This window comes from Octopus sinensis, linkage group LG13, assembly GCF_006345805.1.
Source record: "Octopus sinensis linkage group LG13, ASM634580v1, whole genome shotgun sequence".
NCBI lineage: Eukaryota > Metazoa > Mollusca > Cephalopoda > Octopoda > Octopodidae > Octopus > Octopus sinensis.
Window position 1 is genome coordinate 44,239,632 of NC_043009.1, and position 13,075 is coordinate 44,252,706.

Consider the following 13,075-nt stretch of genomic DNA (forward strand, 5'->3'; position numbering starts at 1 on the left):
TTTGTAATTGGCCTTCTCATTTGCAGCTGGCCACAAAACATTTCATATCTTCTTCACTTTTGGTGAAGAGGCATCTTGATCTAATGACTTCACTCAGGAAGAGCCTCAGCTGGAGTATTTATCAACCCACTGTGGTTTGACTTCTGGGATGACTTTCATGTTAGACAGTCAGTTGACCTACACTGCTTCAAATGCTTACATTTCTTGTCTTGATGTATCCTTTAGTCCTACTTAGGTACCAAGTGTAATGAATTCATTCTGCAATATATACAGTGAGACAAACTGAGCCATTTAAGAGGTATGCATTGTGGTCAGGAACATCTTGCAGTACTGCAGACGATCCATTATCATTAGGTCATCAATGAAAGCTTTTTCCTCTGTGTTGAGTCTTCTAGGTAAACCAACCTAGTGGATCTCATCTGTTTTCAAGCTATTGAATACAACCAGAAATTACAAATACACAGATAGATTGAATTGAAATGGATAAACCAGCAATCAATTTTATTTTTACAATAAATATCCTGTTTATTAAGATTTTACCACCTCACCCATAAGATACATAACCTTTACTTGTCAACAAATTAAATTACTTTGTTAAAAAACACACATATAATTTCTTTTCTTTTTCTTTTCAGACTAAATTTGAAGAGTTGAAGAAAGCAGAAAAGTCTAGTAAACAGTTCTCCAGTCAACAGAAAGTAGGTGTTTATTACCTCATCTTTTGATATCAAGAACATACGTGTACTATTTGAACAGATCATGTGACAGCAGTAGTGTTCTGTTGCTTGTCAAACAGTTGGAATGTATAATTGTCAACATCGTGTTGCCCTAATTATGTATATGCATAACATGTATGTCTGTGTGTCAGGCATGGCTTTGTGGTAAGAAGCTTGCTTCCCAACCACATGTTTCCAGGTTGAGTCCCACTGCATGGCACCTTGGGCAAGTGTCTTCTACTATAGCTTCAGGCTGACCAAAGCTTTGTGAGTGGATTTGGTATGTGTGTGTGTGTACCCCTCGCCCCACTGCTTAACAACTGTGCTTGTGTGTTTATGTTCCCGTAACTTGATGGTTCAAAAAAAGTCCGATAGAATAAGTACCAGGCTTTTAAAAAATAAATACTGGGCTTGATACATTTGACTACAAATTTGTCAAAGTGGTACCCAAGCATGACCACAGGTCTAATGACTAAAACAAGCAAAAGATAAAAGATGTATATATATATATATATTTAAAATGTTTATGAACTGAATTTTTGTATCCTCAAAGATAATTTCTATCAAAGAACTGCAATGTATTAATTGGAATCAACCTCTTAGAAATAGCTAAGTTTCTTCAAATAACACATTGCCTTGTAAATAGTCGTAAAATCAATTCTTGATGTTGATATTTATAATACTTGTTACATATGTTGTTACCAATCTGATGTTGAAATCAATAATGCTCATTATATCTACGGTTAACAACCCCCTTCTACAATAGTGGTAACATATATGATGTTTGATGTTTATTATGCTCCCACTGTTATTAAGCTTCTCTCACAATAGTGATTAGTAAGCGACAGTAAAACTGTTGCTCTAAAGAATGTACCAAAACAATGTGAATTTGATAATGGATCCACTCCATATAAACTAGAGCAAAGTACTTAAAAGAAATGCTTATTGATATTTGGTTCAGCAGTAACTGAAATAACTTTAAAAAAAAAATTTTTTTATTTTTTTATTTAGACTCAGAAATATGTTGAAGCAAGTTCCCTTGTTATGGAACCTGTGATCGAGTTGATTCGTCCACTGTATCCGGCTAAGGTTTGGGATGATCTGAGGTAAGTAGGTTAAAATGATGTTGACAATGATGTACAGGAGGTGGAGGCGGTGGCAGCAGCAGTCCCCTGCTCCTCCTCCTTCTCTTCCTCATCATCATCATCATCACAGCTAATCTATTCTCTCACTGTGTCATTGTACTGCCACAGTGTATCTGTTGTTGGTTCTTCACAACCTCATAATATTTCTGATTAGTTGAATGCAAGTAGAACTAGTTTGGCACTGAAAGAGGATTTTGATTGGATATGGCATTTCAGTTATGGATGGGAGATGATATGCATTCCTGTAGAGATAGGTTTTTGAGGGTTTGTTGGAACTAGGGTTCACTCAATGCTCAGGAGCCTTGGACTAGATCGGAAGAGAAAAAAGGTGTTGCCAGAAAATTGTTGGAAACTGCTGAGAAAACAAGCCATCACATCTAGCTCGATAGAGAGGATAAGTAGTGCAGTAAGAACCAGAGCATTGAGGTGGTGGAAACATCTGGCCTTGAGTTGCAACATCCAGTTCACCAAAGCTTATGCTGTTGTGTTGGTGTCTTGTCACGTACATCAGTGGGTGGTCCTGAGCAGCTCTGATGTTGTTATGGATGGGGTCAAAGCACCTACAGAGTTGCTTCATCACCTGATGAGACATTGACTCTTGTATTCAGAGACAGAGTACAGCAGCACCCTTCGCACACAAATGTTTACTCTAAATGGTGTTTTAGCTCATAACTAAGTGGCATGTTTTTACAGAAAATATAATTTTGTCAAAGGTCATTCTTAAATGTTTCACAACTAGAGATTTGATTAGGGATTGTGCGTTTTGATAGTCATATTGGCTACTTATTATACAAATGCATTATTGATTTTCATGCTTCCATTTATTTTGATAATTAATATCAATCTTCTACCATTCTTCAGTGAGCTGAAATATCAGTGTCTGTTGCATATGTTTAGTAAATAACCAGTTTCATAAATAGCTAGTAAACTGCTGTGAATACAAAATACAATAATTCTATTAAGATTGTTTTTTAATTTAAACCGCTTGATATGAACCCATCTGAGACTGCCCTTGGATCTGTGGAATAAATTACTTGTAGAGTTTCTACCTATGCCTTTTCTACAGATCGAGCAGGGCTATCTATCTGAAGGGATTTGTGATTTGTCTGCCTTCCTACTTACTAAGACTTGGGCTTTTGCTAGCTTAACTCGACGGCCCTTCGATTCTAGACTTTGCTTCCATACCTGGAACTTCTCTAGTTCTGGTAGTGATTCAGCAATAAGAGCAAGGTCATCAGCATAGAGGAGCTCCCAGGGGCAACCTGTCTTAAATTCTTCTGTTATTGCCTAGAAGACTATGATGAACAAGAGGGGGCTGAGTACCAACCCTTGGTTAATATAATTTTTATATGATCCTAAAATGATACAGTATGTTGGAATGTTTTACTAAGATTTTTAAGAGAGTGTTACATTTCTGTATTTGCTTTCATGTAGTTATTGTTGAAAGGATAGCTGTTTTCTTCAAGTTATTGAAATAATTTCTACTGCTCACTATTTGTAATATGTTTATGTAATGCTTACTCTCTCTCTCTCTGAATAATCAAAGTAATAGCAAAAATTTAATACATAGGTTGTATGGTTGAGAAGCTTGCTTTTCAACCATGTGGTCTTGGGTGCAGTCCCATTGTGAGGCAAATGTCCTCTTGTATAGCCCCGGACCAACCAAAGCCTTGTGAGTGGAATTGATAGGTGGAAACTGAAAGAAGTCCATAATGTGTGTGTCTTTGCGTTTGTTCTCCACCACCACTTGACAATCAGTATTGGTTTGTTTACATCCCTGTAACTTAGTAGTTCTGTGTAGAGACCAATAGATTAAATACCAAGCTTAAAAGATAAATACTGGTGTCGATATGTTTGATTAAACCCTTCAAAGTGGTGCCCCAGCTTGGCCACAGTCCAATGAATGAAACAAAGAAAAGATAAAATACATTTTGTTTTTTTGACATGCTGTGCTGCTACACCTTACATAGTGCTTTATTTTTTTATTTAATGTTTTCTTTTTAGTTACTTAATGGTGACTATTTGATTGTACTAAATAAAATATCCATTGTTCTAACTGAAATTCTTTTCTTTCCAGTACACCATTCTATTTTACTTTCTGGGCCCTTTGTATGTATGATCTCCATGTTCCACGTACAGCTTATGAGAAACAGATCCAGCAATTAAAAGCACAAATTGTGGCCATTGATGAAAATGACTTGGTATGTGGATTTCCATTTATTAATTATTATCAGATTCAGGAACATGTATACGATATTAAAGTGCATTAACCGAAGATGGGCAGAAAGCATTTAGCACCTCTCTTCAAATTGCAGGAACATATTTGTGTCCCATCATTCATGCGCATAGCATTATACATTCAACAGAACATGTAGCCTTAGCACATCCTCTGCATTCATTTCTTTGTTGTCCTGCAACATTTTACTTTATACACTTGTCATATACTCTGTCATTCACTTAAATATTGAATTACCCTTCTTACCAACGGAAGTAACAGTCTCAAAAGCAGTGAAGTGTGTCTTCTTACACGCATTTCATTGCTTTTAGAACACATTCCTTCACTGGTCATCCACATAATGGAAGCTATTTACGTTAGACTGGTGTCTTCATCTTGATTGCTGCTTTCACTACATTTCGGCTGTTGTGCACTCCAGCCTTCTTCCAGCCAAAACAATGAAAGCAACAATTACGACAAGGACACTAGTCCGACTTTTGTTAATAGTGTACATAATATAAATTCCTTATCTCAGAAATATAGAATTGTTTAATCGAAGCTATCAACTAATTCCAGGTATTTGGAAATATTTATTTCATGGCTTCTCTTATTGTTAACTATTCCTGTGCATCAGTTATGTACAAAATCTTCCTTCACTTTCAACCTGCCTGTGATCCCATATTCACTTCGTGTGCACCAGTTTACATTGGTTATATTTTATGCAATTCCTTCTTGCTCTTTTTCTACATTTGCAGATGGCACTAGTAGTGTCCTGTCTCGTTTCCCGCCAACTAAATCTTTTGTCAGGTTCCTCCTTTACATTTCTTGATTCTAGACTTTACTTTCACATTTGGACTTCCCTAATTCTTTGACTAATTCAGGGGAGGAGAGGCCATTGAGAATTATATTCTGGTGAACACCAAACTACTTACTGACCTTGTAGTTGACTCATATTGCTGATGATATTGTTGTACATGAATGACTAACACAGTTCTCACATGTCATTCATCTATACAATTTCCTTAGCAACCACCAGACTACAGTGTGTGGCATTCAACCAAAATCCTCCTCCAGCTCTAGTTTACTCTTTGTTAAAAACTTCTGTAAGTTGTCCCATAAACAAGATGGCATCAGTGTTATTGTGTCCTGGGCCAAAACCTCCTGAACTGTATCTCATCTAAATTCTTTCTAAATAATTGAGTTATCTCTCTTCTGTTACTTTCTTAATTAGGACCAACAGTTTGATGCTTCTGTAGTTTCTTCTTTCTTGAGCATCTCTTTTACTCTAGTAGCAGTTGATGATACTATCATTATTCTAGTCATTGGGAATGACTGTTTTATATAATTGGCTCTGTGAATGACTAGCACATGTCTTATTTCACAGGATATTTTCAGCTTCTCAATGACTATCTCTGATGGTCTGACTGCTTTCTTTGTCTTTATATCCCCAGTGGCTCTTTCAACTATTTAGCTATGTATTTCAGTAGCTAGTTCTTCTGTTGAGTCTACTGAGATTAGTACCTTCCTATCTCTTGGGCATTCTTCTCATTCAGAAAAACACTTGTAGTTGTAGGAGTTCCTGCTGCTGGTTATGGTGAATGCACTGTTGCGATTACATGTACAAACTTCATTTGTGATGCCCTTTATCATACTGACACTCAGCTTTGCAATCTGGAACACGTCACATTAGAGTCTTGACAAACCTCTTGCGTCCTGCTTCTCTTCTAGCTGCCTGATATTATTCTTTGCATTTTCCACATCGCCATTCTTTCCAGGCTTGTTTCTTACCTTTTGTGGCTCTATCTGCTGTACTATTCTGTTACCATGTCACTTTCCATCTGTGGCCCACAGCAGGTTATCTGATAAATATATCCAATAATTCCCTTACTTATAACTCTCTGTCTCTTCCTCCTCCTGTTTGACATACCCATAGCTAGTGCTTCTTTTGAATCTACATATGGCCAAGGAATTTTTCAGCTTTCATAAATTTCTTCTGTAGATTGTCTTGTGTATTTGAGCCTGTCTTTCTCTTCTTTTTATTTCACCAATCCCTGGCCTGTGGTGAGCAATATATTCTTCAGTGATTTAGCATTGACAAAGATCTGTCCATCTCATTTCCTGATGAGTGTGAAGTCTAATTGTCTTGCATGTTTACCAAGTTGCACAGGATCAAGTGGTGTGCAGTTTTCCTGAAGTTCCCTGAAGTTTGTGTTGCAAATTCTAAGAATCTTCATTCCTCTTCATAACCATGATCCTGTATACACAATATGGGGTTTTTTATTGATCTGTCATTCAGGTGAAATGTAAAGGCTAAGAAACCAAACTAAAAAAAAAAAAAAAATTATGCATTTTAAAAAATAAACGAAGTCATATTTTGGTTATTTGATTTATTCTCATTTTTGCTTTGTTTTGTTATTTTTAGCCACAAAGTAAAAAGAAAAAAGATAAAGAAAGGTGTACTTCATTGATTGAAAAACTCATGGATGAAGAAAAGAAGCAATCAGATCATGTGCAGAGAGTTATGGCTCGGTTGAAACATGATAAGGACTCTTGGTTCTTGTGTAGTAAGTATCATTATTATAAGGAATACAGTCTCTAATACTGGCCAGTGAGGAATCCTCTATGTCAAGTGTGGGATAAACACTTGTCTCTGGGTAAAATATTAGCAACATTAAAAATGATAACTGTTTGCTAATGAAGTTCCTAAAACCTCATATAGAAAAAAAAAATGTGTTATTTTCTTAAAACCTAAACAGTAATTTAATATAAGTTGTGTATTTGTGAATTTTCTAAATTAAAGATTTGTTACATTTCTTGACACAGATGCATCCCCAGAGGTTATGCATTTGCACTTCATCCTTGATGTTAAACAAAAAAAAAACTTCCCTTCCCCCTGCTCTATTTGGTCACTTACCTGCTAGAAATAATTATCAAATTTCCCTCACAACCATCTTAAAAATTACTTGGAAGGACACTTTAGATAAAAGTCCTAGATACTTTTTAAATCAGTGGAATGATCACAACTTTGATCAGGGTTCACTTGGGACTAAACAACTTTCTCTAACACAAAAAATTATTTTTCAGAACAATTCCAACTATTAAAACATCATAGTTACATTCCTTTGCAAAGATTTAAAAAAAATTTTGATAAAAAATCTTTCAAATCAGTCTACATTTTTTTCTTCAAAACTGACATTTCCATTTTTACTGGTGTAGTTCCTTAACTTCTTCCTTTTCTATGTGTTAACGTTTTCACGGATTGACTCTTAAATCATTTACATCATTCCTTACATCATTTCACTCCAGTCAGTTTCATTGCAAACATTGTTTGATTCTTTGAAGCCTTTTAAGTTGATCTTCCACTGACTTCAAATTTACTATGTTTTCTAGGATCTACCAAGAATGAAATGATTACCCAATTCCTTCAACTTTGTATATTCCCTCGTTGCTGCCTTACAGCCAGTGATGCTCTTTACTGTGCCAAATTTATCTATATTCTACACGAACAAAAGACTCCAAATTTCTCAACTTTGATATGCTGTGACAGAGTGAGTACTTTTCTCTTTCCTATTGTTTCACTTAGTTTCAAACACAAAAAATATTGCCTCTAATATTTTAAAATGTCACCTATTCACCGATTGTCTTAAAAATAAATCGCTTCCTTTTCTCACCTTCATTATCAGTTAACTATGTTTTCCATGCTGGCATTAGTTGGACTGTTTGACAGGATCTGGTGATCTATAGGGATGCATCATGTTCCAATGTCTGTTTTGGCATGGTTTCTGCAGCTAGATGCCCTTCATATTGGTAACCACTTTACAGTGTGTGTTGGGTGCTTATTTTTTTTCATACAACAAACATTTGTGAGGTTGCTAAGTAATTTGCAAGACAGAAAAAGAACAAGAAAAGACACTTCATCTCAGGCTCTTAGGGAGAGTATTACAGGAGGTAGAGGTGGCGCTTTATACCAGTGTTGAGAGACCTTATGTATGACAGAGGGACAAGCATAGCTGAGTTATAGTGAAGATACATGACTACTCCGCATTACATAAGGGTGGGTGGGATTAGCTGGAAAGAAAAGATGATAGTGGCAGGGTGCCACAGCAAACTCCACTACTACCATCTTCTCCATGATGTTGGTGCCGTGAGAAGATATAACACCTTCCTTATGTCGGGGCCTAGTTTGTTCATTTTATTTAACATCTGTTTTTTTTTTTTTTTCGTGCATGCATGAGTTAGACAGATACTTGCAGCAGTATTTTTAGTTAGTTGCTCTTCCTGTTGCTAACTCTTGTTTGTCAGGTAACGAATATTTTTGTTCCAGGGGAATCTGAAAGTGCAGAGCTAATGGGTGATTTGTTGATAGAAAATGTCAAAAAATGTAACCAGTTGCAGTCCAACCACAAACAGTGACATCACCACTTGTAACTGTAACTCAGTGAAGATTGTAAACATTCTCACATGCACACTGTGGGCATCTTTCAGTTTCCATTCACCAGATTCCTTCACAAGGCATTGATCAGCCTAGGGTTATTGCAAAAGACATGCTATGCAGCAAGACTAAACCTGAAACGATATGTTTCAGAAGTGAACTGCTTAACCACATAGCCATGTATCCACCTATATACATTCTGGGAGCTGGCTGAGGTTGGGAAGGGTGCCCTGCCATAGAAACCAAGCCATAAGATGCAGTCCTTTGGCCTGTCTAGAAGAACTGCACCCTTGAATATGCGCTGACTTCAAACATTGCAATTGTATGACCTATGCCAGCATATTTTTTCTGTCTAAATGATTTTGAAGACTGCGGAACCATTGATCCTATTTGCTGACTTTTTTGATGGCATGCAGGTGTCAATGAATGGTCAAACGACTAAATCCAAGCTTCTCTGCTAGTTTGTCAACAGTTATGATGGGATTTTGTTCTGGGTTTTGCAGGATGATCTTGTCAGCAGATAGTTTATCTTGTCCCCCTCCGATTTTTAGTTCTTGCAATTGAAAAAAACTGCATTATTTATGGGATGACTCAAAATATCCCTTCACGAATTTTGAATTGTGATTCTACATAAAAATATGTTTTAAATTCTTTACTTTCCTTTTCAATTACTAACAGTTGCTGAGAAATCTTTGTAAAAGTTATAATTAATCAATTTTATTTTATTTTACCACCACCACTATCACCATCATTTTATTGTCCATTTTCCTGTACTTGGTGGTGTTGGATAGAGTTTATTACAACCAGACACTCTTCCTGTTGCTAATCCTTACTTGTCCAAGGTGCCACATAGTGGGACTGAACCCCAAACTATTTGGTTGCAATGCAAATTTCTTAACCACACAGCCACATCTATAATTTACCAGTATGTAATAAATTAGTAACTTTTTAATCATCAATTAACATATTTTGAAGAATTTCAAAACTTCAGGGATCTTTTACTATTATTGTTAAAGTTGCTTTACTCCTATATTTTTTTGTATACTTATTAATGTAGCTAATGTTTTGTTTGTATTGCCAGATTTTCTGTGACATCACATACACTGTAACTAGCTGCACAGAAAATGAAGCACACCGCTATGGACGATTTCTATGTGCCGCATTGGAAACCATTCTGAAATGGCACAGCGACAAAGTCACATATGAAAAAGTAAGTGCTAGCCTGTTAGATTCTACGAAAATACTTAAAAAGAAATATTTCTAGGTTTAAAAAACAAAGAAATTGAATGAATTTTTAAGCAGGACTAAGAAACAATATGGTTGGAAAGAGATTTTAAATTACACTGTGTAACAAAATTTTTATTTATATTTTTGTCTAAGGTCAGTAAGTGTTATTTCCTATTTGCTTTTATCAAGAAATCAAAGGAAATGACATTCAGACTTTGCTTTTGTGTCCTGGGCATCAGTGTTTTGAAATTGACCTATTTTCTATTACATCCCACAGATTCAGTGCTGAGTTGCTGCAGCAGAAATATCGTTATAGCAAATATTCTGCTCATTACTAGAGGTTTATTTACTCGTCAGTTGCTTGTCCTTGACCATTTGAACATAGTGGCTGACAATGTATATCTCCAATCATGAGCAGGAGTAGTGGGGGAGCTTCATAGCCATGTATTGAGAGGGATTCTTTAGGGCTTGAATAAATGCAATAAAAGCAAAGTTTGAAGGAAATATTAACCATTTTTTCACACTTTCTTGGGGTAAGCAAAAAGAAAATAATAGTTACTATGAAAGGACAAAAATTGTGTTACACAGTGTTGTTGTTTAATTACATTCGCTTTCATTTTTTTTAGTGGAGCTGATCAGTGGATTATCACATTGCACCATATCAGTAATCAGAATTATTTGTAACCTGCAGTAGAAATTTATTGTAAATATCAGGAATAACCATTTAAAATATCAGTAAATACCATACGTGTCGGTGTATAAGCAGACAGGGCATATAAGACAACCCCAGAATTTCCTTTTAAGATGTTTGCTTTGAGCTATACTCATTGTATATGACTATCCTGGGAATATATCACCCTTGATGCAGTAGCTGGGAGATGCGTGATGCATCGTCATCTGTTGCAACTGGCAATTGGTGTGTGTTGACAAGTTTGTTGTGCTATTATCCGAATGTTTGTTAGACAGGTTTCTAATTTTTTTTTCTTTTTTCTGGTCAAGATGTGTAATTTAGTGGTGAGGGTGTTTGGCTCATGATTATAAGGTCGTGTGCTCTATTCCTGACTGTACATTGTGTTCTTGAGCAAGACACTTTATTTCACGTTGTTCTAGTCCTCTCAGCTGGCAAAAATTAGTAGTACCTGTATATCAAAGGGCCACTCTTGTCACATTCTGTATCATGCTGTCTCTCCTTTAACTATTTTAAAGGTACAGTGCTCTATCACTTGCTCATTAATTTTATGAGCTGTTCTGTTGATAGGGTCAACTGAAATCCTCATCATCATAAGTATTGGAGTGCCAGATTATATTTATTAAGTTTCAGTCGCAAATATTTAGTGGTAGGACTATAGGAGCTATGCAAATGTTTTATGCTGTTCTCCTTCACCATGCATGACACTCTAAACCACAGCAAGTTAAGGTTCAAATTTTATACATGGTGTTTCAGATGACCCTTGGTTTTAGGATGTTTTTTTCTCTTGTTTTTTTTTCTTTCTTTTTTCAAGGTTCAAATTCCAACCTGTATATCCACTTATGCACTAAAAGCTTTTTGCTTCTGTTGAAACATATTGCATTTACAAAATTGAAATTTATTCCTTTTGTCTTTTTTTTTAACCCTTTTTTGAGGAATGTGCTAACTATCCTGGCTTTGTCAGTGTAATCCGTAAAGGATCAGACAACATAAACAAAGCTGATCAGCTGGATTATGAAAACTACAGACATGTATGTCACAAATGGCATTTCCGAATAACAAAAGTGAGTATAAGACAATAATAAAACTAATTTTGAAAATATATTTTAGTCAGTTATATTCCTTATAAATAGGTTTAGCATTCATCATCATCATCATCAGCAACAACAGCATCATCACCATCATCATTATAATCATCATTACCATCATCACCACTGCTACCATCATCATATTATTTACACCTGTTTTTTTCCCCCATATTGGTCTGGATCTGATACACCTGTGTTCTCATCATGTATCTCAGTCCTTTATAATCTCTCTTGTTATGTTTATTATCTAGAGATCCCCCAATTCTTTCCACCACCCATGCCAGAATTGAAGCCAGATATTAAATCACGATGACATCTTCCTCTTCTACAAGCTGTTTCCATATATTTTGGAAAGAAAAAAAAATAATACATATATTGCTGTCTTGTGATTTTCTTCTGTATATTCAGTAGTGTTTTAGATGAAGAGTCATCCCAAGCTGTCACCTCCCTAATTAGTGAAAATCCTAATGATTTTAACATCCACTCTGCCTGATAAACTCTGTCCAATCTATGATTGTATGGGTCAGACAGTTTATTGAGGCAGATTTTCTATGGCCAGATGCCTTTCCTGTTTCCTTGCAAGGTAATGTTTCCCCATGGCCTGACATGTTTTCACAGAATATTGAAAATGTATTACACTGCTTGAATGACAGTCATATTCATTTACTACTATCACACAATGTCCAGACCTGCTCACATGCATGCACGCACAACAGGATCTTTCAGTTTCCATCTCCCAAATCCCCTTCCAAAGCTTTGGTCTCTTCAGGGCTATAGTTGGAGACACTCGTCCAAGTTATCATACAATGGGACTGAAGCGAAAACCATATAGCTAGGAAGCAAACTTCTTAAACCATGCATTGTACATCAGTGATATAAATGGTCAACATGCTACAAACTGCAAGAAATAAATGGCCAACAAGCTGACATAATTGCATTTAGAACATCTTTCACAACTCCTCTCAAGAAGCCAAGATTTCTGCCAGAGCCAAGCAACAGGTCTTAATTGATCTTTCATAACAGTGACCTGTGAATGTCTATTTTCCAGCCTTATAAGGAATCATCATTATCATCATCGTTTAACGTCTGCTTTCCATGCTAGCATGGGTTGGATGATTCAACTGACGTCTGGGAAGCCAGAAGGCTGCACCAGGCCCAGTCTGATCTGGCAGTGTTCCTACAGCTGGATGCCCTTCCTAACGCCAACCACTCTATGAGTGTAGTGGGTGCTTTTTACGTGCCACCGGCACAGGTGCCAGACGAGGCTGTCAAACGGCCACGATCGGATGGTGCTTTTTACGTGCCAAACAATATAATGATAGTGGATGGACTGAAATACAGTCAACTCTTCCATGGTGTTGTTTTGCATTTTTGATAAAATAAATACATACAAATTATAAAAATAATAATAAAACATGCTAGCGTGGAAGACAGGCGTTAAATGATGATGATGATTCAGAACAGTACTGTTTCTACTTTGTGGATTTTCACCTATCATGGGGTGTTTTGGAACGTAACACTTGCAATAGTCAAGGGATTATTGTACTTAGGAATGACTGGTGAA

General features: G+C 36.2%; 1 protein-coding gene across 1 annotated transcript in view; it reads left to right on the forward strand.

The window, feature by feature from the left end:
• LOC115218251 (THO complex subunit 2) overlaps positions 1-13,075 on the forward strand; it is a 192,947-nt gene that overhangs the window by 51,254 nt on the left and 128,618 nt on the right. Inside the window, exons 21-27 of the mRNA XM_029787996.2 lie at positions 636-698; positions 1,728-1,822; positions 3,939-4,062; positions 6,499-6,640; positions 7,467-7,624; positions 9,590-9,718; positions 11,359-11,487. Coding sequence (XP_029643856.1) covers positions 636-698; positions 1,728-1,822; positions 3,939-4,062; positions 6,499-6,640; positions 7,467-7,624; positions 9,590-9,718; positions 11,359-11,487 — 840 coding nt within the window. The remainder of the gene's footprint in view (positions 1-635; positions 699-1,727; positions 1,823-3,938; positions 4,063-6,498; positions 6,641-7,466; positions 7,625-9,589; positions 9,719-11,358; positions 11,488-13,075) is intronic.